Source organism: Trachemys scripta, chromosome 3, assembly GCF_013100865.1.
Source record: "Trachemys scripta elegans isolate TJP31775 chromosome 3, CAS_Tse_1.0, whole genome shotgun sequence".
NCBI lineage: Eukaryota > Metazoa > Chordata > Testudines > Emydidae > Trachemys > Trachemys scripta.
In genome coordinates, this window is record NC_048300.1 from 1,904,142 (window position 1) to 1,926,983 (window position 22,842).

At 41.8% G+C, this 22,842-nt stretch overlaps 1 protein-coding gene across 1 annotated transcript in view; it reads left to right on the plus strand.

Annotated features, from left to right (window-relative positions):
* Nucleotides 1-22,842, plus strand: part of HNRNPLL (heterogeneous nuclear ribonucleoprotein L like) — a 34,551-nt gene that overhangs the window by 1,713 nt on the left and 9,996 nt on the right. The window contains exons 2-7 of the mRNA XM_034763916.1: nucleotides 10,359-10,477; nucleotides 11,270-11,507; nucleotides 13,043-13,128; nucleotides 15,436-15,532; nucleotides 15,616-15,688; nucleotides 19,711-19,782. Of these exons, the coding sequence (XP_034619807.1) occupies nucleotides 10,359-10,477; nucleotides 11,270-11,507; nucleotides 13,043-13,128; nucleotides 15,436-15,532; nucleotides 15,616-15,688; nucleotides 19,711-19,782 (685 nt within the window). The remainder of the gene's footprint in view (nucleotides 1-10,358; nucleotides 10,478-11,269; nucleotides 11,508-13,042; nucleotides 13,129-15,435; nucleotides 15,533-15,615; nucleotides 15,689-19,710; nucleotides 19,783-22,842) is intronic.

Genomic DNA, 22,842 nt, shown 5'->3' on the forward strand with positions numbered 1-22,842 from the left:
TTTGGATGTAACACGATAACTTTTGAACACTGCATCTATACATACAATGTGATGGGGGCTAATTTAGCTATAGCTAATCAGGAAAGAGATCTTAGAGTCACCGTGGACTCTAAGTCCACGCAGTGTGCAGCGGCGGTCAAAAAAGCAAACAGGACGTTAGGAATCATTAAAAAAGGGATAGAGAATAAGACGGAGAACATCTTATTGCCCTTATATAAATCCATGGTACACCCACATCTTGAATACTGCATACAGATGTGGTCTCCTCATCTCAAAAAAGATATTAGAGCATTAGAAAAGGTTCAGAGAAGGGCAACTAAAATGATTAGGGGTTTGGAATGGGACCCATATGAGGAGAGATTAAAGATGGGTAAGACTTTTCAGCTTGGAAAAGAGGAGACTAAGGGGGGATATGAAAGAAGTATATAAAATCATGAGTGGTGTGGAGAAAGTGAATAAGGAAAAGTTATTTACTTGTTCCCATAATATAAGAAGTAGGGGCCACCAAATGAAATTAATGGGCAGCAGGTTTTAAACAAATAAAAGGAAGTTCTTCTTCACACAGCGCACAGTCAACTTGTGGAACTCTGTGACTTGAGGTTGTGAAGGCTAGGACTATAACAGAGTTTAAAAGAGAACTGGATAAATTCATGGAGGTTAAGTCTGTTAATGGCTATTAGCCTGGACGGGTAAGGAATGGTGTCCCTAGCCTCTGTTTGTCAGAGGGTGGAGATGGATGGCAGGAGAGAGATCACTTGATCATTACCTGTTAGGTTCACTCCCTCTGGGGCACCTGGCATTGGCTGCTGTCGGCTGACAGGATACTCGGCTGGATGGACCTTTGGTCTGACCCAGTGTGGTCATTCTTATGTTCTTATCTGATAAGTCCAAAATGTTAGGGAATGTTCTAGAGGCATCAATGGACGGAACCCATATTGATTTTGATGAAAACTGGAAAAACCAAAAGTGGGAGGGACCTGGGGGACACATGGAGCCCCTGGCATCCGGTTAGCACACCCATCCGTTTCACCCACTTGTGTAACTGTCTAGAGATCAAAGAATGGTTGATGGGAGTTGTTAACACTTCCCAGCATAATGCCCCATCTTAGCTCTGCTCTTCCAGTACAATTTTAAAATGTTGACCCCACTAAAGTCTTCTTTCAGACAGAAAGAAAACAAGTATGGGGACGGGGGAATGTTAGAGAGTGGGATGGCACATAGAACCCCTGCCATGGGGGCAGTGGAGAACACTAGTATGGTACGGATACAGCTCCTAGCATGTGGCTGAAGGACAGTGCGGGAGAATACATTGAGCCTCTGGCATCAGGGAAGAGAGGTTTTAGGGAGTCTCTGAAATAATGGCAATGGGAGTGTGTCACAGCTTAGCTTGTGGTAGGCAATAGAGAAATGCAAGTAGTCCCTGGTTTGTGCAGCGTGCTGGGCCTAGAGAAGCAACAGTGTGCAACCCTTTAGAGCAGTGGTTCTTAACCTGGGGTGCACACACCCACTGGGGGTGCGAGATGCCCTTTCTGGGGGTGCAAGACATGCCAGATTTTTTTAGAAGGTAAATCATTGAAAACACAAATAAAGCACAGGCACTAAGTACAACTGTTTTGTTTCATCAAACCTATGTAACGATTACTGTAATATACAAACAAGTTGGGGGGGAGGGTTAGCTCGGTGGCTTGAGCATTGGCCTGCTAAACCCAGGGTTGTGAGTTCAAACCTTGAGGGGGCCATTTAGGGATCGGGGCAAAAATCTGGCTGGGGATTGGTATGGCTTTGAGCAGGGGTTGGACTAGATGACCTCCTGAGGTCCCTTCCAACCCCGATGTTCTGTGATTCTATATCTAGGTTTAAGGGGTACGAGAACATATTTTTTAGGCTTAAGGAGTGCGAGAACATATTTTGATTTTTGATAAGGGGTGCAAGAACATATTTTGAGAACCAAAGTGGTGCAGGCTGCGGTAAAGATTAAGAATTACTGCTCTAGAGTATAAAAAGGAAAAAAAAAGTTGCTTGCTTTATAACTTTGCTCTTTTTGTCACTTTACCTTTGGGATATTTCTGAAGGAAACAAGAAAAGAGACAAGATGGTGAGTATAGAAGGGAACCTGCAGTGTGGGAAATGTGGAGCTTGATGTATCGAGGAGTGGAGTGGTCTGGAGAGGATAATCTGGCTGTAGCGGGGTAAGAAAAGGGGCAAAGACAGGTGTACAAGGAAAAAGAGAAGAGTGAAGAGATAAAAAAGCGTAGAGAGCTAAAGTGAATACTGCAAGGGAAAATATATGGGGGAGAAAGAAAGAGTGTAAACAGATGCGACCAACTGGAAGACAAAAAATTTAATAGAAACAAATAGCAAATTTTAAAAGATTTATAGAAAATCTTAATTGGATTTTGAAATAGTGAATTGAAGACTGGGGGGGGGGGGGGGGGGAGACAGATTGAAAACATTGTTTAAAGTAGTGATGTGACTCAATGCCCAAGTACTACAGCAAGTCAGTGAAGTTGCTTCTGCTGAAATCTTTATATGTGAACCTTGTTTGTGCCTCAAGCGCTGGGTTACGTCAGCTCTTGATGCTGCAGTTCTACAGAAGTGCTCTTAGCTTCAGTTATACTGTTATTTTTATTTTAGTGGCCTCTTGTTGGAGGAGGGCAGGGGGAACACATCATGTCTTTGTCTTATCACCCAGCCTTGGGTGGGTAGATACGGACCCTATATTTCTAATTTTAAAAAATATTCTTAATCATGTTCATTATGGAGTGCCAAAGGGCCAGCCAAGAATGAGGTCACATTGTACAAACAAGGAGTAGTAGAGAGTTCCTTCCCCAAAGAGCTTACAATTTAAATAGAAGGGTTATAACATATAAGCAGAATGAACAGTGTGATGGTGGCAAATGTCATACTAGTTCTACTCTTTTTTGTGTGTGTGTGTGTATGGGGGGGGGTTACTTGAGGGGGGATAAGTTAAATAGAAAGGTGAGGGGGGCAGGGGAGAAGAGGGTAAGAGGAACGGGTGGGGAGTGAAGTTGAGGCGAAGAGACTGAGGGAGAGTCCAGAGAGAAAGGTTTGGAACAAACAGGCAATCAGTCCAGGGCAAAGAAATCCCAGTCAAAACTGTAGAACTACACCAAATAGACAGTGAGTCTACTGTCAACTGATGTTCTGGAAATTAAAAGCTAAATGACTTAATTCTCAAATTCATCTATATTTACTGCTGCGTAAAGTTGGTAACACTAATTAATCTAGTCTGCTGGATTTGGTGCAGGATAAGATTGTCGTGCCTGGTGGAACTGGTGGTACCGTCCTAGGAGGCAAAGGAGTTAGTGCAGAGAGACCTCTGTGTAAAAGGAGAACATTGATAATGATTACAATCTCTGCATAAACCCGCAAGGCGTGTTTTCAGATGGAGTCAATCTGCAAATGCTATAAATAACTGCATTTTTATGTTGCTTAGCTGCCTTTGCTGGTGCTGATATCTGTAGGTCAAGATACAGTGACCACTAGAGCATAGGAACTATAATGGCGATGTCCTGCATAGCTGCGGTATGCCTCATTGACAGCGATGACTGCTTTTTCAGACCATTTGTGTTTCTTTTCTTGTACTGATAGCTATTTAAGGGGGAGGTCACGGGTGCCATAGTAGTTTGACAACTGCAGCGCCTTTTACAATAGCTCAGCGATATTCTATATCTGCTGTCCTGGGTAATCATTACAATGCTTTTTGCACACTTCTACCTTTTGCTTCAGCATATACCATGAATAAGGCTAAGATTTTGTCACGGTTATTTTTAGTAAAAGTCACGGACAGGTCATGGGCAATAAACAAAAATTCACGGAGCCTGTGACCTGTCCGTGACTTTACTAAAAAAATAACCGGAGGCAGGTCTAAGTAGGGGGGAGGAATGGAATCCCATGGCGGGGGAAACTGACAGGCCAAGACCCCCAGCTCCAGCAACCGCAGCAGGGGCTGCAGCCATGAGGGGCGCGCAGCCCCCCCCGCTATGGAGATGGCCGCAGCTGCGGGACAGGAGCACGTAGCTCCTGCTGCAGCTCCAGCCGGGGCTGGGGCATGCAACCCCGGCTGCAGCTGCAGGGTTGGGGTGCACAGCCCTGGTTGTAGCTGCCCGGCAGGGATGCGGGGCCCCAGCTGCAGTCTTCCCTTCCCACCCGCAAACACAAGGGCAGGGGCAGTGGGATTCTGATTCCAGCCATCCAGCTTGCAGTTGCAAGCTGTTGCAGCAGGGCAAGTGCACAGTCCTGCCTCCAGCCCCCGCTTCAGCTGCTGACAGCTGAAGCGGAAGAAGTCATAGCGGTCCAGTAAAGTCATGGAATCCATGACCTCTGTGACTAAAATTGTTGCCTTAACCATGACTCTTCTGTAGGGTTTGTGGCTTCCTGATTTAGGGCTGAACGACACACTGTTCTTGTACCGCTACAACAGCGGTTCTCAAACTTTTGTACTGGTGACCCCTTTCACATAGCAAGCCTCTGTGTGCGACCCCCCCTTATAAATTTAAAACACTTTAAAACATATTTAACACCATTATAAATGCTGGAGGCAAAGCGGGATTTGGGATGGAGGCCGACAGCTCGCAACCCCCCATGTAATAACCTCGTGACCCCCTGAGGGGTCCCGACCCCCAGTTTGAGAACCCCTGCGCTACAACTATATTGGTTTAATTAAAGCAGCACAACCCTAGTGTGGACACAGTTATAAGAATGGCCATAGTGGGTCAGACCAGTGTTCCATCTAGCCTAGTGCCCTGTCTTCCACCAGTGGCTGGTGCCAGATGCTTCAGAGGGAATTAACAGAATAAATTAATTATTGAGTGATCCATCCCCTGTCACCCAGCTCCAGCTTCTGACAGTCTCCTAGATTTTAAGGCCAGAAGGGACAATCATGATTATCTAGTCTGACTTCCTGCACATGCAGGCCCCAGAATCTCGCCCATCCACTCCTGTAATAGACCTATAATCTCTGGCTGAGTTACTGACTCCCTCAAATCATGTTTTAAAGACTTCAAGTTACAGAGAATCCACCATTTATTCTAGTTTAAACCTGCAAGTGACCCATTCCCCATGGTGCAGAGGAAGCGAAAGACCACCAGGGTCTGACCCAGGAGAAAATTCCTTCCTGACCCCAAATATGGTGGTCACTTGGACCCTAGGCATGTCATCAAGAACCAACAGCCAGATACTTGTGAAAGAATTCTCTCTAGTAACTCAGAGCCCTCCCTTTCTGGTGTCCCATTGCCGGCTGCTGAGAGTTATTTGCTATTAGCAGTCGCAGATGGGCTACATGCCATTGTAGGCAGTCTCACCATACCATCCCCTCCATAAACTTGTCAAGCTCAGTCTTGAAACCAGTTAGGGTTTTTTGCCCCCAGTGCTTCCCTTAAAAGTCTGTTCCAGAACTTCACTCCTCTGATGGCTAGAAAACTTGGTCTAATTTCAAGCCTAAACTTGTTGATGGTCAGTTTATATCCATTTATTTTTGTGTCAACATTGGCGCTTAACTTAAATAACTCTTCTCTCTCGCTGGCATTTATCCCTCTGATATATTTATAGAGAGCAATCATATCTCCCCTCAGCCTTTGTTTGGTTAGGCTAAACAAGCCAAGCTCTTTGAGTCTCCTCTCATAAGATAGGTTTTCCATTCCTCTGATCATCATAGTAGCCCTTCTCTGCACTTGTTCCAGTTTGAATTCATCTTTCTTAAACATGGCATGGGAGACCAGTATTCCAGATGACGTCTCACCTGTGCCTTGTATAATGGTACTAACACTTCCTGCTCTCTAGGAAATACCTCACCTGATACATCCTAGGATTGCATTAGCCTTTTTCACAGCTGCATCCATATTGGTGGCTCATAGTCATCCTGTGATCGACCAATACACCCAGGCCTTTCTCCTTGTCACTTCCATCTCCTGGCAGCAGGTTCCACAGGTTGACTGTGCATTGTGAAGAAGTACTTCCTTATGTTTCTTTTAAATCTGCTGCCCATTAATTTCATTGAGACACCCTGGTTCCTGTGCCTTATTCACTTTCTCCACGTTGTTATTTTATAAAGGTCTTTCATATTCCCCTCCCTTAGTTGTTTCACTTCTAAGATGAACAGCCCCAGTCTTTATAATCTCTACTTAGATGGAAGTTGTTCCATACTCCTAATAATTTTTGTTTTCATTCTCTACTTTTTCCAATTCTAATATATCTTTTTTGAGAGGGGGCTACCAGTAGTACACTCTGTATTTTAGGTTTAGGTGTACCATGCGTTTATATTGTGGTATTATGATATTCCTGTCTTACTATTGATCCCTTTCCTAATGCTTCCTATTATCTTTTCTGACTGTCATTGCACATTAAGCAGATAAGCTAGGGTTTCCCAAACTGGGGGTCAGGATCCCTCAGGGGGTCGTGAGGTTATTACGTGGCTGGGGGGTCGCGAGCTGTCAACCTCCACCCCAAACTTCACTTTGCCTCTAGCATTTATAATGGTGTTAAATATATAAAAAAGTTTTTAATTTATTGTGGGGGGGGTCGCACTCAGAGGCTTGCGATGTGAAAGGGGTCACCAATAAAAAAAGTTTGAGAACCACTGAGATTCATTCTCTCTCTCTCTCTCTGAGATAAACTTTTATCCCATAAAGGTTTATATATTAGTATAGCTTATTCTTGTAGAGATACATTTATAGCAGTACAAAATTGTTGAAACCAGTCCTTGCACACATGGGTGTCATCTTGTTGTATCCTCATACTGCTGCCCATCACATCTGTGCACAGCTGATTGTCTGAACAATCGCAAGTGGGGCTGAATCAGGAGCCTTCAGGTGGTAGTCCTGTTAGCCTTAAAAGTTGCAAATCCTGCTAAACACCTCATACACCCATGGTAAGAGACTGAGATTTTTGTTACCTCTTTCCCACTCTTTCCCCAAGGAACTTCTGCCAGTATTATCCCTGAGCTGCTACAAGTATTGTGTCTCTGTGTTCTGTGGGTCCCTCCACATTTTATGCATGGGGATTCTTGAGCATTAATATGGCTTTTATTCCCCCTCCAAACCTTCAGCTCCATCTGCAGGAGGTTGGTCTTCCCGGGTGACACTGGATAAGGGGGAACTTGTGTTTTGGGAGCCGCTTGGCTAACCAAAATAGGGATGTCTGCAGGAGATAGCTTTGGCTGCCCATAGTCACTGTCAGACTGAATGAGGTTGTGACTGGCTGGGTCTCTGTGACACTGCTGGCCTTCTGAGCACACTGATATAATTAGGTTTGGCAGAAGTTGATTTTTATGTTTTATAATTTTGACAGATGATGTTGATTATTTTTAAGCATTTTATTTTTATCTATTTTAAATTTTCACATTTGTGCAAATTTATGAGGTGTAGACAATAATGACGGACATTGAGATTGTAAAAGTTAAAGCTTTACAACCCTTAACACAAAAATTGCCAACATCTTGTGTTTAAAATATACAAAGTAAATCTCCTTAAATCAAACTCTAAAAAATTCTCAAGTGGCATTTTTTTCCTTTGCCTATCTGTAATTTCAATTATTTTGGATGGAAATATTTTTTCATTGATTTCACTCTACACAAAAACCAATGTTTACTGACATGTACTGTTAATCTAATCCTTCCAAGTTTAGACATAATCTTTGGCAGGAGTCACATCTTGCACACTTGTGGACTGCTTTTATGTGCATGTGCACATAATTTAGTATGGACACGGGGATAGTGGAATAAAAGTGCCTTATACCAGTTTAGCTTATTTCCTTTCCCATATGGACAAGCTGCATCCACATTAGGTGATTTGTACTGCTTTAACTGTATCAGTATGGTTTAAGTGTTACAGTTTACTTGTGTAGATAAGTCCAAAGCCTCAGTTGCATATCTGTGTGCCTTACTCTTGAGATACACGTTACTTGTAAATCTGTTCTTAAATATTTATCACCACAACTTAAACAGACTTAAAAATAAATGCATTAGCATCTCAGGCATTCTTCTTTACTTTGTATTTTTTGTGCTTAGCTTCCAAAACAACAGTTAAGGAAAGGGAATTTATGGTACCTAACTGTGGTCTATCGAGCACTTACAGCCTAGAGAGCTGGCTCTCCTTTTTTCTAGCTGCTTCCGCAGTGGCCATGCAAATAATTTGAACTACTTATACTCCTATGCTGGATCCTAAACTGGCTAACCCCTCAGGAAAAAGAGTTTAATCTCATTATAGGCAGCTTAAGGAAAACTTCGGCTCAATGCTAGTGGCTACATAAGTCAGTTTATAATAAGTCACGAATAAGAAGTCAGCCTAGCTGCTTTTGCCATTGGTCTGTGCTGTGCAGAAAGAGGAAACAGGTGGTGCTCTCCATGACTGGAGTGGAACTAGATTTGCTACCAACCAGCAGGAGAGGACAGAACAAAGAACAGAATAAGAGGAGAATAGAAACTATTGTGTATTTCCCTCAACTTTCCACAATCTTTAAATGCCTGCAGCTGAAAGCATAATAATCTTCTGTTTAATTTTATAGCTATTGCTTTAGACCTCAAAGATACTGGATTTAATTCAGGAAATGGTTGTAGTGATTTATGCAAATATGATTGGTGCTCTTCCCCACCACAGCCACCACCACTTGTCTTCAAAGAACACATGTTGCAGTTTAAAACAATATAATCCTGCAAGTATCTACATTAACAATCTGCAACTAAAATTAAGATTACAAAGTAATTTACTCACTGGCTGTCCAGAGTTTGCAAATTCTGAGGTTGTTTATAAGGATTATAGTGTCAAAGCCATTTTCAGTTTGTAACTAACACCTCAAAAATCAGTTGTTCCAAGGGAAGGACTCTGGATTTAAAGAGAAATTACAAATCTTGTAATTTCAAGAAACTCATGTTCAATGTAGTTACTGCACATCTACAAATAAGTATATAATCCACTGTAAACCCACATCTATTTTAAACTTGCAGTCAATTTCCTTGAATTTGCAGGCTCAAAAAAAGGTTGTAGGAAGGGAAGAGAAGGACTTCTTGAATTATAAGAAAGACAATCTTAGTAGCTAATTTATGCAAAACTTTTTATTAATTGCTTATCCTGAGAGGGCTTGAGGACCCCAGGTCAAGGCATCTACACCGTAGTTGGAAGACATTACACTTTTGCATGGATGTATTTCCACAAAATAGACTTGGTTAAAATTATATTGGTTAACTTCACATTGGACTAATCTGTATTGTGGCAGGAGTTGACCACAACAGCTGTTTGCGTCACAATTTATTTAGTATGCCTTTATTATCTAATTTTTCTTGCTGTCTTTGGATCTTTCAATGTCTGTTCCCTCTTCAGTTTATTTATCTTTTCTGTCTTTGGGCTGAAATTTATCATCCTCATTCGTATCTCAAGGATGCACAGAGAAAGATTAACTAAAAATCACCACCTGAGCTATTCAGTCATGCATAGACATGGCAATTGTACTTAAAGGAAACCTGGATCTTTTTGTGGTAATGACCTGGCATATATAGTTCTTAGTGCAGACCATTTGTGGAGGATGGTAGTGAAGGAATTGGTTGAGTAATGAAATTATTTGATAACATTAAGTTCTGAAAATCTTCATTGTGGGTGTTATGCTGTGTCATCGAGACACTGAATCTTTTTGAAGTAGTTAATCCCAGAGGTGGTGTACAAATGTCCCCTAGGATCAGAAAACAGGATATAAAATATATAAAAATTTGGGTTTTTTTAAGTGTAATTCTGATTAAGTGCTGATGTAGCCCTCAGTGATGTGAAGAAAGTGCATAATCACATAAAATTCAGGGCCTGCAGTTAATTAATTGCTTTTCTTCCTGAGTAATGTGAGAAAATGCTGTTGAAACTCAGATCCTGTCTACAGTAGGAAAGTGACCCACAGTAGTTCAGATTTCAGTAATAGATCTTCTCAGTCCCCTTGTCCTCTCTGCGCATCACCAACAAAAATTGGCTTAAACTAGATTGGAAGAATATAAAAAAAGGTTGTACGGGCTTATCTGTGCTTGCATCCAAACAATTTTCCTCCCCAGTCAAGGAGAGTATATTCCACAGTAGAAATCTTTTGTAATCTATGGTTCGCTTCCTTGTATAGACAAGGTCTTACTAATGCAGGTGACCAAACTTGGAAACTGGGGTCTTGGTTAACTGGTTAATTTTTAAGGGAACCTCAATACCCAACTCAGCAACATGCTTGCTCTGACTCACTTGACTCTTCGTGTGTTAGATCTTGTGGATGGATGGAGGCACTTTTGTTGAGGGGAGGTCAGACATTTACTTACATGTGGTTAATTATAGCTGTTTTAAGTTCTGGTATAAACTAGAAAATTTTTGTGCTTTTGTTAGGATGTGGGTGGAAGTCATCACAAAGTTTCTATTTCTCCTGTCGTCCATGTCCGAGGACTCTGTGAATCAGTCGTAGAAGCGGACCTTGTGGAGGCTCTTGAAAAATTTGGAACCATATGGTATGTTGACAGTAGTAAAGCCATGTTTCTGGTGGCTCAAGGCAGGTTAGGAGCTTTGGTGGTAAGATTGCTTTTGAGAACAAAGCTAAATGATCTGCTAGACTTGTAATGACATCCCTAATCTCAAAATGGCCATTTTTATCAATAATTAAGTCGGTAGCACAGGAATACTGAACTTCTTGGCAATGTCTCTAACTGCAGGCATGGTACTTTCTATACACAAGATGGCTAATCAAATAAAGTCTCATTATTGTACATTCAACGCTGCATGTCTGCAGTCAGACTTTCAATAGTTAACAATAAGAATAGTTATGCTAGAGTTATAGGTTTCTCTCATTCTGATACGGTGTCAAAGCTTTGATCTCTTTTTGCTATTTTCACTTGACCATCCATGACCTTTTACTAGCTACAATTTAAAAACATTTGTTTTGGAAGTAAAATCTTCAGCTAGTTATAGTTTTAGCAGGGCTAGTATATGTCATTCATATTAGCTAGTTGTGAACATTACAAGCTTTAGTAGACTAATATTTAACTCTTTATATTCTGAAAACACTATTTTTGCTTATCTAACTTACTGATAAATTGTTTAACTTTATTGTACAAATGTACTTTATAATGATAGTTACATGACTTGGTTTAGGAAATGGAATGAAAGTTACTAACTTATGAAGGGAGACCAGCTGTCTTACACTAGGGAATTTTTTTTTTTAATTAACATCGTTCCATTTATGACAAGCAATCTTAAGAAAAAGCGTATCAGGAGAACTTACTCTGTGTTTTTCTCCTGAGCAGCTATGTCATGATGATGCCATTTAAACGCCAGGCTTTGGTGGAATTTGAAAACATAGAAAGTGCCAAGAAGTGTGTGACATTTGCAGCAGATGAGCCAGTGTATATCGCTGGACAACAAGCTTTCTTCAACTATTCTACAAGCAAAAGGATCACTCGGCCAGGGAACACGGATGATCCATCAGGTGGAAACAAAGTTCTCCTATTATCAATTCAAAATCCTCTCTACCCAATTACAGTGGTATGTTTCTTTAATTTTTTTTAAAAACCTTTCAACTTCACTTCCAGTGTATACCCTTTATTGTTATAATTATGTATTATGGGTATCCATTTAAGCTGTTTAATATGCAGTCAGTTTTGGTGTATTTTTTGTTACAACAGTGAATTCAAGTTAAGCACATACATACATATCAGACTTCTCCAGAGATGCAACCAGTACTTAGGATGCATCCATTTGTATGAAGGTACAGTTTATAAGACCTTGTGTTATATATCCAAAACATTGGTTATGCTATTAATATTCTATCAGAGCAAGTTATTATGATCAGAAAACAGTCCAACAGAACTCTCTCAATCACAAATATTCCGAACGGCTTAAAAGCTGAATGGCATTCCCCTTGTTATAGCAATACGTTTGCAATGTCTTTCAGAAAGTATGTAGCAACTTATAATATTTCAAAATCCTGGCCTCTGAACCCTTTAGACATTGCATAACACCTTTGAAGCAAGTTGGGATGAGCACAGCTATTACGCAATATCTTTGAAGACTTCTGTTTTGTCAGCTGTACACTTAATCCTAGCAGGCAATCTACTAAAACCATAAAAAGGCCACACTGGGTCAGATCAATGGTCCATCTAACCCAGTATCCTGTCTTCTGACAGTGGCCAATGCCAGGTGCTTCAAAAGCAATCATCGAGTGATCCATTGATGATTATTAAAAGTTACAATTACTTGGACACATATCAGACATTTATATTCAAGTGTATTCTAAAAAAATCCCACTGTCTCTTTATTCCCATTACAGGGCATGAGACCCAGGAGTCTTGACCATGGGTGTTATCTCACTATTTAACTGGCTTATTTTCTAGCTATCAGTTGATTAGAAACCCAGGCAATAGATTGTCTGGGCTTTGTGATGTCACAATTTGTCATTGCATAAAACATCCCTCTTTACTTTTGATATGGTAACCCTACTTTTGTGGCCTGAACTATCTCCTGGAGTGAAACCTAATACTTGTGTGAATGCTTCCTTTAGTGAGTCTTAAACTTTTTGTATTGGCGAACCCTTTCACACAGCGTGCCTCTGAGTGCAACACCCTCCCTCCCCCCATCTCCCTTATAAATTAAAAACAGGGATTTTTAATTTAATTTCATCTTAATTTAATTTGACGTGGGCATGGGGCTGACAGCTCATGACCTCCACGTAATAACCTTGTGACGCCCTTTGGGTTCGCAACCCCCAGTTTGAGAACCCCTGGTTAATTGAAAACAGACAATCTTCCTTTGAGGGAGTTGACTGTTCTCGATTGTGATACAGCAACATAAGGAAAAATCATCATCTTTTAAGGTTAACATTTCTTAATGTACATATAAAGTAGCTATAATTTGATAAATAACTGGGTTTATCCTTCTTTGAGATTTAAACGCTGATATGGTGAAATTTACTCCATGAACACATGCATATACCTTGAAGTCCTGTAGAACACTTGTGAATCTTCATAAAAATGTCAAACTTGAAATGTCTCTCTAAAATAGCTTTTCTTCTTCATTTATAGGATGTCTTGTATACTGTGTGCAACCCTGTTGGGAAAGTGCAACGTATTGTTATATTCAAGAGAAATGGAATACAAGCAATGGTTGAATATCCTTTTATTAATACTGATATTTGTATGTTCTCAGCTGCAGATGAGACTTAAGCATGCAGATATCAGTAAGATTTTACATTAATCTTGAGCTCTACAAATCTGAGAATTAGTAGATTCAAGATGCTTTGTCATTTCCAGTGTATGCAGCAAATAAATCTGCACCAAAATATTGCCACTTTTAAATCACATCTTTGTTCATTGTTTTTATATTCTGGGCTAAAAGTAGCCCCTAAGATGAATGTTACATACAGGCTAATCATTTTTGTGCATTTGGGAGCACATTGTGTAAAGTCAGTTTCATGGTTTTCCCCATTAAAAAGATGCTGCAAACTGAATGGTCTGTTGTGCTGGGTGCTGCTGAATCTAGACCGTCTGGCACAGCAGACCACTGACTACAGGGATCGAGGAGGGAGGGGGACACCCTGACATAAGCCATCCTCTAGATCTCTGCAGGCATTTTGAATGCTCTTGTGCTAGTCTCCAGAGAACTAAAATCTCAAAATATGTAAAGAATATGATTTTTTTCCCCCATGTATTGAGCCTAGCATGTTGAAGGGACACTTGTCTTGCAGGCTGTCATCTCCACCACTGGGCAATGAAGGTAAAGCAAATTTCTCTTTAATCTCAGGCCACAAATACAGTGTCTGTTGTCAAAAATGTCCATTTGGGGTCTCTTGCTTGTCCATCTACAAACACAATGTTTGACTAACAAATCCAAACACAAGAAGTCTCTCTCAAACTTCTTTTCCCTGGTTCAGTGGTAGAATTTTTCTTGGAAGTGGCAGACTACTCAGATCTTTCCCTTTTTATATCCTCAGTTCCTTCCATGCTAGGGTGATAGAGTTCATGTCTGTCCAGACCCAACCTTCCAGGCCTGGTTTAGTAGTACTAAGGGGAGATACCAACTCCAGCTGCCTTGTTCAAGGGTTTAGTTTGAACCTTGCTTACCATGGCACAGTCATTTGCAATATTTGTCGGTAATGTGCTGCATCCACATACTCTGATTAGTGTGTAGTAAGCCTTAAGTTTTAGGCTTGCCTACACAAACATTTAGTTTGCACCAAGTTGGGGTGTGAATCTACCCTGCAGTAGCCTGTCACAGACTGCTTGTCTGTGTGAACCCTGCTGACGTGCATTAACAAACTGTTAAGGTGTATAAGCAGGGTCCACAAGGGACAGTTGGTGTGTGGCAGGGTAGACTTATGGCAAGCTAGGTGTGAATTACATGTTCATGAACACAAGCTCTTAGAACAGGGGTGGGCAAACTACGGCCCACGGGCCATATCTGGCCCATCAGGGCTTTGGATCCGGCCCACGGGATAGCCAGCCCCGCACCACTCCCAGAAGCAGCTGGCACCACAGCCCCTGGAGGAGGGGGGGCAGAGGGCTCCGCATGCTGCCCTTGCTTGCAGGCCCCCTGCAGCTCCCATTGGCCAGGAACGGGGAACGGGGAACCACGGCCAGTGAGAGCTTCGGGGGAGGTATCTGCAGGCAAGGGCAGCACGCGGAGCCCTCTGCCCCCCACCCCAGGGTTCCACAGGGTCATGGTGCGGGCCACTTCCAGGAGCGGCGTGGGGCCAGGGCAGGCAGGGAGCTTGCCTTAGCCCGCCGCCACCCCAGAGTTGCTCCAGGTAAGTGACGCCGGGCCAGAGCCCACACCCCAAACCCCTCCTGCACCCCGTGCCCTGAGCTCCCTACCACACCCCTCCTGCACCCCTGCCCTGAGCCCCCTCCTGCACCCCGCACCCTTCCTGCACCCCAACCCCTTGCCCTGAGCCCCTTCCTGCACACCCCGCTCCCTCCCGCACCCCTGTCCCAGCCTTACATTCATGGCCCTGCATGCAATTTCCCCACCAAGATGTGACCCTCGGGCCAAAAATTTGCCCACCTCGTCTTAGAAAATCAGCTGAAATATCCACTTCCATTTTCACTCAGCTGTAGGGTGTCCACCATTTAGAAGTTGGATAAGCTCTCAGCACAGAGAGACCTGTGTGAATAAACTAAAGCTTTCAGTGAACCTGCATAGGCTGTAAGCAGAATGAGTCTATTCTTAATTCATGAAACCGCTCAGCCTGGGCTGCATACACTTCAAAGGCAGGTACCACATGGTTCAGGCTGCAGCTGAGAACTTGAATTGCCAGTGCTTTTCAGCAGTTTTAAACTAGTGTGTCTGTTTAGATCTCTCATTTATTCCTAACAAAGTAACTGTAGGTTGCTCTAAAATGTCTTGGGTTGCTTCAATATTTTGGAGGGGGAAAAACACATCTTTACTTAAAAACAAAAAAATCCTTAACAAGATTTATGTTTGAATCAGTTCTCTGTGCTCAGAAGGCTAAAGCAGCACTCAATGGAGCAGATATATATGCAGGATGCTGTACACTAAAAATTGAATATGCAAGGGTAATGCTTAGATCTTCTCTATTAACTGTTTTACTGATGAAGTGCATAAGTTCAAGACTTACCCTGTGTTTAAATTTTAACAGCCAACTCGACTTAATGTCATTAGAAACGACAATGATAGTTGGGACTACACTAAACCGTATCTGGGCAGACGAGGTAGGTTTTTTTTATATGTTATAGCTGTAAGTGTTTGACTATGCTAATGACACTACTTTATACATGGTTAGCTTGTGTAATGCAATAGTCATTTCAAACAAGCCGTTGCTGATGAAGGCTGTCTTGCAAAGGCCAACACGTAATCCAGGAAAAAAGTAACATTGAACGTTAGTGCCCCCTACTGGTGTACAATGAGCTATTTAGTTCAACAAGAAGCCCATACATGCAAGCATGTTCGCAGTACAAGGACTTGCATTTCTCCAAGCAGCTCTCACTCTTTGGAGGAGAGGAAACTGATACAGACTATTCCTTACAAACTACAAACTTGCACACTGCTTCTCTATGGAAAGGACTTTTTCCCCTATGTTGGACAAGGCATTAAGAAGGATAGAGGACTCCAGCAGGCTGACTCTACACTTCATCATGCACTACATCGGCATCAGCAAAAAGCCCTCTGAAAAAACTCAGACTTGCAATTCACCTTGTCTGCATACTACATGCACCACCACCACAAGTTTTTAAAGGAGGACACTTAAAGTACTTCAGATTTGCATGGGATGAATACCATGATAGACTGTACCCATTCTGTTCAAGTTTTTATGTATATTGGTCTTATTTCCCTTAATTACAATTGCAACATTTAAGAACCTCCATAAAATGGTAAATCCCAAATTTCTTGTTGATCTCATCTACATTGTTGTAATACTCTTATTTTATTCCTTGCTGTATTTAAGACAACTGCAGTCAGCCTTTACAGTGTAAATTGTCTCATAGTAAGTAAACTGAAGGATTTATCTGTAGTTAACTGGGATTAATAATACAATATTAAACAAGCTCCCTCAGGCATATTAAATTTAAGTATTTGAAGCAAGGAGGTGCACACATGGTGCATGTGTAACTTGTCTCTTCGGTTCTTAACTGTGAAAACTAGTCAGAGCTTAACGCTTTATAGTGAAAATATGACTAAAAATGTAAAAGACAAAATGCTGTGTAGCCTGACTTCTGTAAAGTATTTAAAGAATTCTCTTTTTGTAACTGTTCAGTGACTTGTATACAATAATAGTTTTTCTATAATGTAATCTTTAGAAATCTAGGAGTGCATAACATGGAGGTGGAAACATAACATGTCTAACCAAGGTAGAGTATCTTCAAAGTCTTAAATATGAAAGCAAGGGCTTTGATTCTCTCTGATGAGATGCACTCTCAAACTTACATTTTTGTAGAAATGTTGAGTGTTATCAGTAGTGGTTTGGCTTGTAAAACTGTTGTATAATTAAAAATGCAGGTTTTGGATTTTCAAAATGAAGTTCTTGTAAAAGGTTAACAAGGGAGCTACAGTATTGGTTGATGATAGAATTTAAATATTTGAACCATAATTCAGAAACTCATTCTTAAGTAGTCAGGAAGTATTAAAGAAAATTAAAATTGAGAAAAATGTTTAGAAACTGACAGCAAAGAAACTGCAGGAATGAAAAAACCTGAAAGATTAAGTGGATTGTCAGTTTCTTAACCATTGCAATTTATATTACAGCTGCCTTTATGGCATCTAGTCTCAAATTTGACAACCTTTATTTCATGTAATTATGTTACAAACAGATATGACTGTATGGACCAGGGGTTCCTCCAGCAAATGAAGCAGTGGGAGATGAGAAGCTTCTCACCAGCATAACTCGGGCCTAAAAAATGCACAGCTCTGTTTCTCACTCCTTTTTCTTATTATTATTATTTTTAGTTCAGTTGCTTGAATATCTTTGTCATCTACATATTGACACTACATCCCTTCACACCATGTAAGAGGAAAGGGAATTAGATCTGTACTATCCAGCTGTCCCTTTGTAATGTTGTTTTTCTCTTTCTGTTGCACACATCTCTTGATCCAGAAAGTAATCTATAGGGGAGTACACAAATAGGTGAACTCTACCTCCCTGAGCCAGTCTTTATCCAGTGAAGCAGGCGTATAGAGCAGTTACTGCCCAATTGTCCCAGCAGTTCCTCTCCATACTTCATGTAACATGCCAACTGTTCCACATGCACTCTTCAGGCCATTCCTCTTCCTGAAGTTCTGATGGTGCTACGTGATCTTTGAACTTACTGTACCCAGACTGCAAGATTCTAGCTTCAGCAAACAAGATCTTATCCCCAGGGAACTTCATTCTGAGGCTTGGCTTGCCACTGTGTACTCCACAGCAGTAAAAGTTCTCAAGAGAAATAGCATTTATTTCTTGGTTCCCTTGTAGGCTGAGGTACCCCCAGTCTCTTCTGAAATTCTCAGAAGACCTAGACTATTGTTTCAAAACTAGCTTCTTTCATTTCAGCTTCTCTTTTAGGTCAGTCTAAACAGCAGTTGCGCACCATTGTTGAAATCCTGGTCCATGAGAGTTTTGCCACTGTTTTAAGTGGAGACAGGATTCCATCTCATGTCTGTCCGTTTTAGGATACAGAGGACACATTTTCCTGCTTCTGTTCTTAAGAATGAACTATTTCTAGTCCTGTATGGTCAGAAGATCCTTTTTTTTTTTTTTTTTCCTTCCTCTAAGAGCATTCTCCACTTATGCAGGCTTTCTAAGGAATACCTGCAAATATGAGGGGAATATATTCTTGGATTGCATGTATGCTGTCATCAGGTGACTGATTGAGGAGAGATGTCTTTTCCTTCTGGCCAACGGGACTGACCCCTTTCACGTTTTTGCCATTTACTATGAGACCAGTGCTGCATAGGCATTCCCTCTATTAAAGATAGAGCTCTTTAACAGCTAGCCACTGTACCAGTTAACCTGCGTAGGTCCAAGAGAATAGAACCCCAGGCTGGGATTTTACACCTAACTTTTCATCTCTGCTCTCTGAAAGAGGTCTTATGTCAAAGGGGCTTTCTATAGGCCAAAGAGCTGTGTGGGAGCATTCCTCATCCTCCCTTGATTTTTATTGACAAGGTAATCATCTAGCTAGGAACCTATCCTCAACATCTTAGGTGGAAATCACACAATTTCTCATCTCCCTTTGTATGCTGTCATAGAGGTTAAGCTCAGCAGTTCAAATTACTTGGGGAAAACTCCAACTGTAGTGGGCTGGAGAGTCAATTTCCATCATTCAGTCATATTTAAATAGAATGATAATTACAGCAAACTTAAACATTACACCATATCTTTGAATATGGCACTTCAAGAAGTGGTTTATTAACAAAACACAGTGAGAAATGTTCTTTAAAATTATCTGCTGCTTACCAAAAGAGTACTTGGGAGTTCACATTTTTCCAGTACGCAGCAGTCACTAATTAGAAATGACCCTATTGAAAGTGGTGCACTGCTTCCATCCAGTAATGTTGACCCCTTGCTTAACTTTAGATTGTTATATGAAACAGGTTTGCTCAAAGGACTGTCCATTGTTGAAGTGCATTATTCTGATATTTTACAGCAATTGAAATATAACCTGTGATGCAGCATGAATAATGCAGTAATGTACAATCCTTTCAGCACTCCCAGTAGGTGTTCATGTAAATATAGTGTACACACATGTAATGCTCTCTGTTTACTGATTGTAAAACCATGTAATACAGGTTGTTGTTGGCTTATGCTGAAACTTCTTGAAAGAAGCCCACTTTGAAAATGTGTTGCTGTTGAAGCTAATAGTAGGATTCAGGTACTGTTTTTCAAAAGTACTGTATTTAAAACTTGTTTTAAGACATGCATAGGTAAATCCTACTCTAAAATGTTACCTATAGTATTGTGTGATGTTGCTTTAGGAAAATTTTCAAGTATTCCCATAAATTTAAAGTGTCTGTCTGTACCTTTTCTTTGCCAAAAAAAAATCTCAACTTAAGTGGAATTTGTTATGCAGACAACCTCTTCTTAATTTTGGTGTCCTCTGATGACAGCTTGTGTTTAAAAACTGATTTGAATGGGTAATTTTAAGTTAACCATGAATCAAATTACTTTTTTCCCCTTATTAGATGAAACTTATATCTTAATTTGAGAATTAGTGTGTACGTGTCTGTTTGTTAAAACTGCTTTTTTCCTGTATATTAGACAGAGGGAAGGGCCGCCAGAGGCAAGCCATTCTGGGAGAACATCCTTCATCATTTAGACATGATGGCTATGGTAAGTTACATGGGGTGGCAGGTGGTTCGTGGTTTCTAGTTTTTTGTATGGTGGAATTACAGATATTTATAGGTTACAAGGTTCTCAAACTTCATGGCACCGTGACCCCCTTCTGACAAAAATTACTTCATGACCCCAGGAGGGGGACCAAAGCCTGAGCCTGCCCAAGCCGTGCTGCCCCGGGTGTGGGGCCCAAGCCCCACCGCTCTGGGTGGGGGGCCCAAAGCTGAAGCTCAAGGGCTTCAACCCCAGGCAGGGGCCTGTAACCTGACCCCGCTGCCCAGGCCTGAAGGCCTCCAGCTTTGGCTTCGGCCCTGGGCAATGGGGTTCGGGCTTCAGCCCCAGACCCCAACAAGTCTAAGTCAGCCCAGGCAACCCCTTTCAAAGGGGGTCCTGACCCACAGTTTGAGAACCACTGGCACTGAAGTATGATCTACATAATTTTAGACTTCTCTAGGCTTCTACAGTTTGTCAGTATTGCTGTTGCACAGGTGCCAATGTCAATTCATGATGCTTGTGATATGATGAAACCTGTAGTGTTTTGCACCTGGAACCCTTTTTTAGGGAAAAGGGTTTTTTTGTTTGTTTGTTTTTCTTCACAGTTCAAATTTATCCCCTTGAACAATATCCTCTGTAAGTTGCTACCATGGTAGACAGTGACAAGGGGATAAATATCTGCACCAAGATTTTTTTTTCTAGACAGTGCAGTACAACTTAATAACTGATATCTATATACAGTGTTTGTTCCCTGAAATCGTTTCAGGGAAATCTTTGGAGCTTTTTGAGACTTGCATTCAAAGCTACTAGTTGCAGTTTTTGTTTTCCTTCTAATTATCCATCTTGTCATTATTTGTCTGCAATTGGTGGTATGTCATTAACACCTTGGGGGAAGAGCTTTGGAATTATTGCTATCGCTGTTACAAAGTTCAGTCAACAAGTGACCAAAGTTCCATTAGGGCATCTAGTATTCTGTACCCCAACATATGCAGTCCATCTTCAGTGGTCTGAAGGCAGAAATCTTGATAGGATTTCTGAAACATTACGTAAGTCTCACATGCAAGTTAAGTTTTTATTTATTTTTTGGTCATCTTAATCCCCAGAAGTCAGTGCATTTTGTCTTAATTAATTAATGGAGATATCCCATCTCCTAGAACTGGAAGGGACCTTGAAAGGTCATCGAGTCCAGCCCCCTCCCTTCACTAGCAGGACCAAGTACTGATTTTGCCCCAGATCCCTAAGTGGCTCCCTCAAGGACTGAACTCACAACCCTGGGTTTAGCAGGCCAATGCTCAAACCACTGAGCTATCCCTCCGCAGATGTCTTGTACAGTACAATACAGGTTAACTTTCTAACTTATTTTCTCCCAGCGACCTTCAAGTCTTGAATTCCCATTACTTCCATTTGCTCTTCACTGTTAGGGTGAGAAAAGAAGGGACACAAACATGCCCACCCAATTTAGCTGAGTCCCCTTTCTCCTCTCAAAGAAAATTTTCCCACTCTTAGAGGACTGTGTTTTCCTTCTGCTAAGTTCATATGCGATTTTTGGACATTTTGCTCCTCTGGTTGCTGCTCTCAGTGGGCCAGACTGCAGGGGTAGGTTCCTTGTATTATATCTTCTGCCTAGGAGAAAACTAAACTGTTCAGACTCAGGCCATATCTGCACTACAAACGTTTATAAAGCCACCCTAGAATATCACTTGTGTGCATGCAAACTTGGCTCCTTGCATTGGCACCGCACTTACTCACCAGGAGTGCTTGTGGCATTGCACAGTGCAATGCACTATGGGTTGGTATCCCATTGTGCAGCTCGCCACCTCCAGTGCACTGTCTTTGGGAACTTTTGGCAATGCATGGTGGGGCAGAAACAAGTTAGCAGGCGTGACTGGGAGCAAGGGGTCAACTTTCCAGCATGCAACTTTGTCATGATGTCATCTATGTCCCTGATTTTTCACGCCTTTTTAAAAATTCCCACGAATCTGTGTGGCCTTCCTCGCTGTCCACCATCTCTGACAGAAGCATGGAGCCTGCAGAGCGCAGCACTTTATTGTCATGAGCACTGCAAGCACAGGATGCACAATTCTCTGGTATTTGCGGAGTCACGAGAAGGAACTGAATCAGCAGGGAACAGGCCAATTTCACAGAGGACAAGTTGCCGTGAGACATAGCTAGCAAGAACCAGTTCACAGGGCACTCCATCATCTGCAGCTGCTACTTCTGGGCCCAAGAAAAAAGCACTGACTGGTGGGATCACATCATAATGCAGGTTTGGGATGATGAGCAGTGGCTGCAGACCTTTCGGATGCGCAAAAAACGTGTTCCTAGATCTGTGTGCTGAGACTGCCCCAGCCCCTCCAGCACAAGGACACCACCGTGAGAGCTGCGCTGACAGTGGAGAAGCAAGTGGCAATTGGACTGAGGAAACTTACAATGTTGGATTGATACCAGTCAGTGGGAAATCATTTTGGAGTTGAAAAATCCACTGTGGGGGCCATTGTCAGGGAAGTCTGCAGGGCCATTAATTGTCTTCTGCTACACAGGACTGCGACTCTTGGCAATGTGCCGCACATAGCGGATGGATTTGCAGCAACGGGTTCCCAAACTGCAGTGGAGTGATATGAGGCATACACATCCCTATTTTGGCACCAGTATACCCTGCTACAGAGTAGTACATCAATAAAAAAGGCTAATTCTGTATGGTTATGCATTGGTGGATCACTGGAGACGTTCCACTGACGACAATGTTGGCTGGTAAGGGAAGCTGCATGACACACATCTTTAAGAACACAGGACTGTTCAGAAAGCAATGTCAGGGATGTTCTTTCCTGACTGGCAGATTACCATTGACAATACTGAAATGCCATTAACAATCCTGGGAGACCCAGCTTACCAGTTCCTCCCCTGGCTCATGAAGCGGTATAACGGCCACTTTAACAGCAACAGGGAAAGAGTCAACTACCAGCTCAGCAGGTGCAGAGTGACAGTCGAATGTGCTTTTGGTAGGAACTCTGGCATCCTTACTCACAAGATTGGCCCTCTGTGAGAGAAATATCCCAGTGGTCA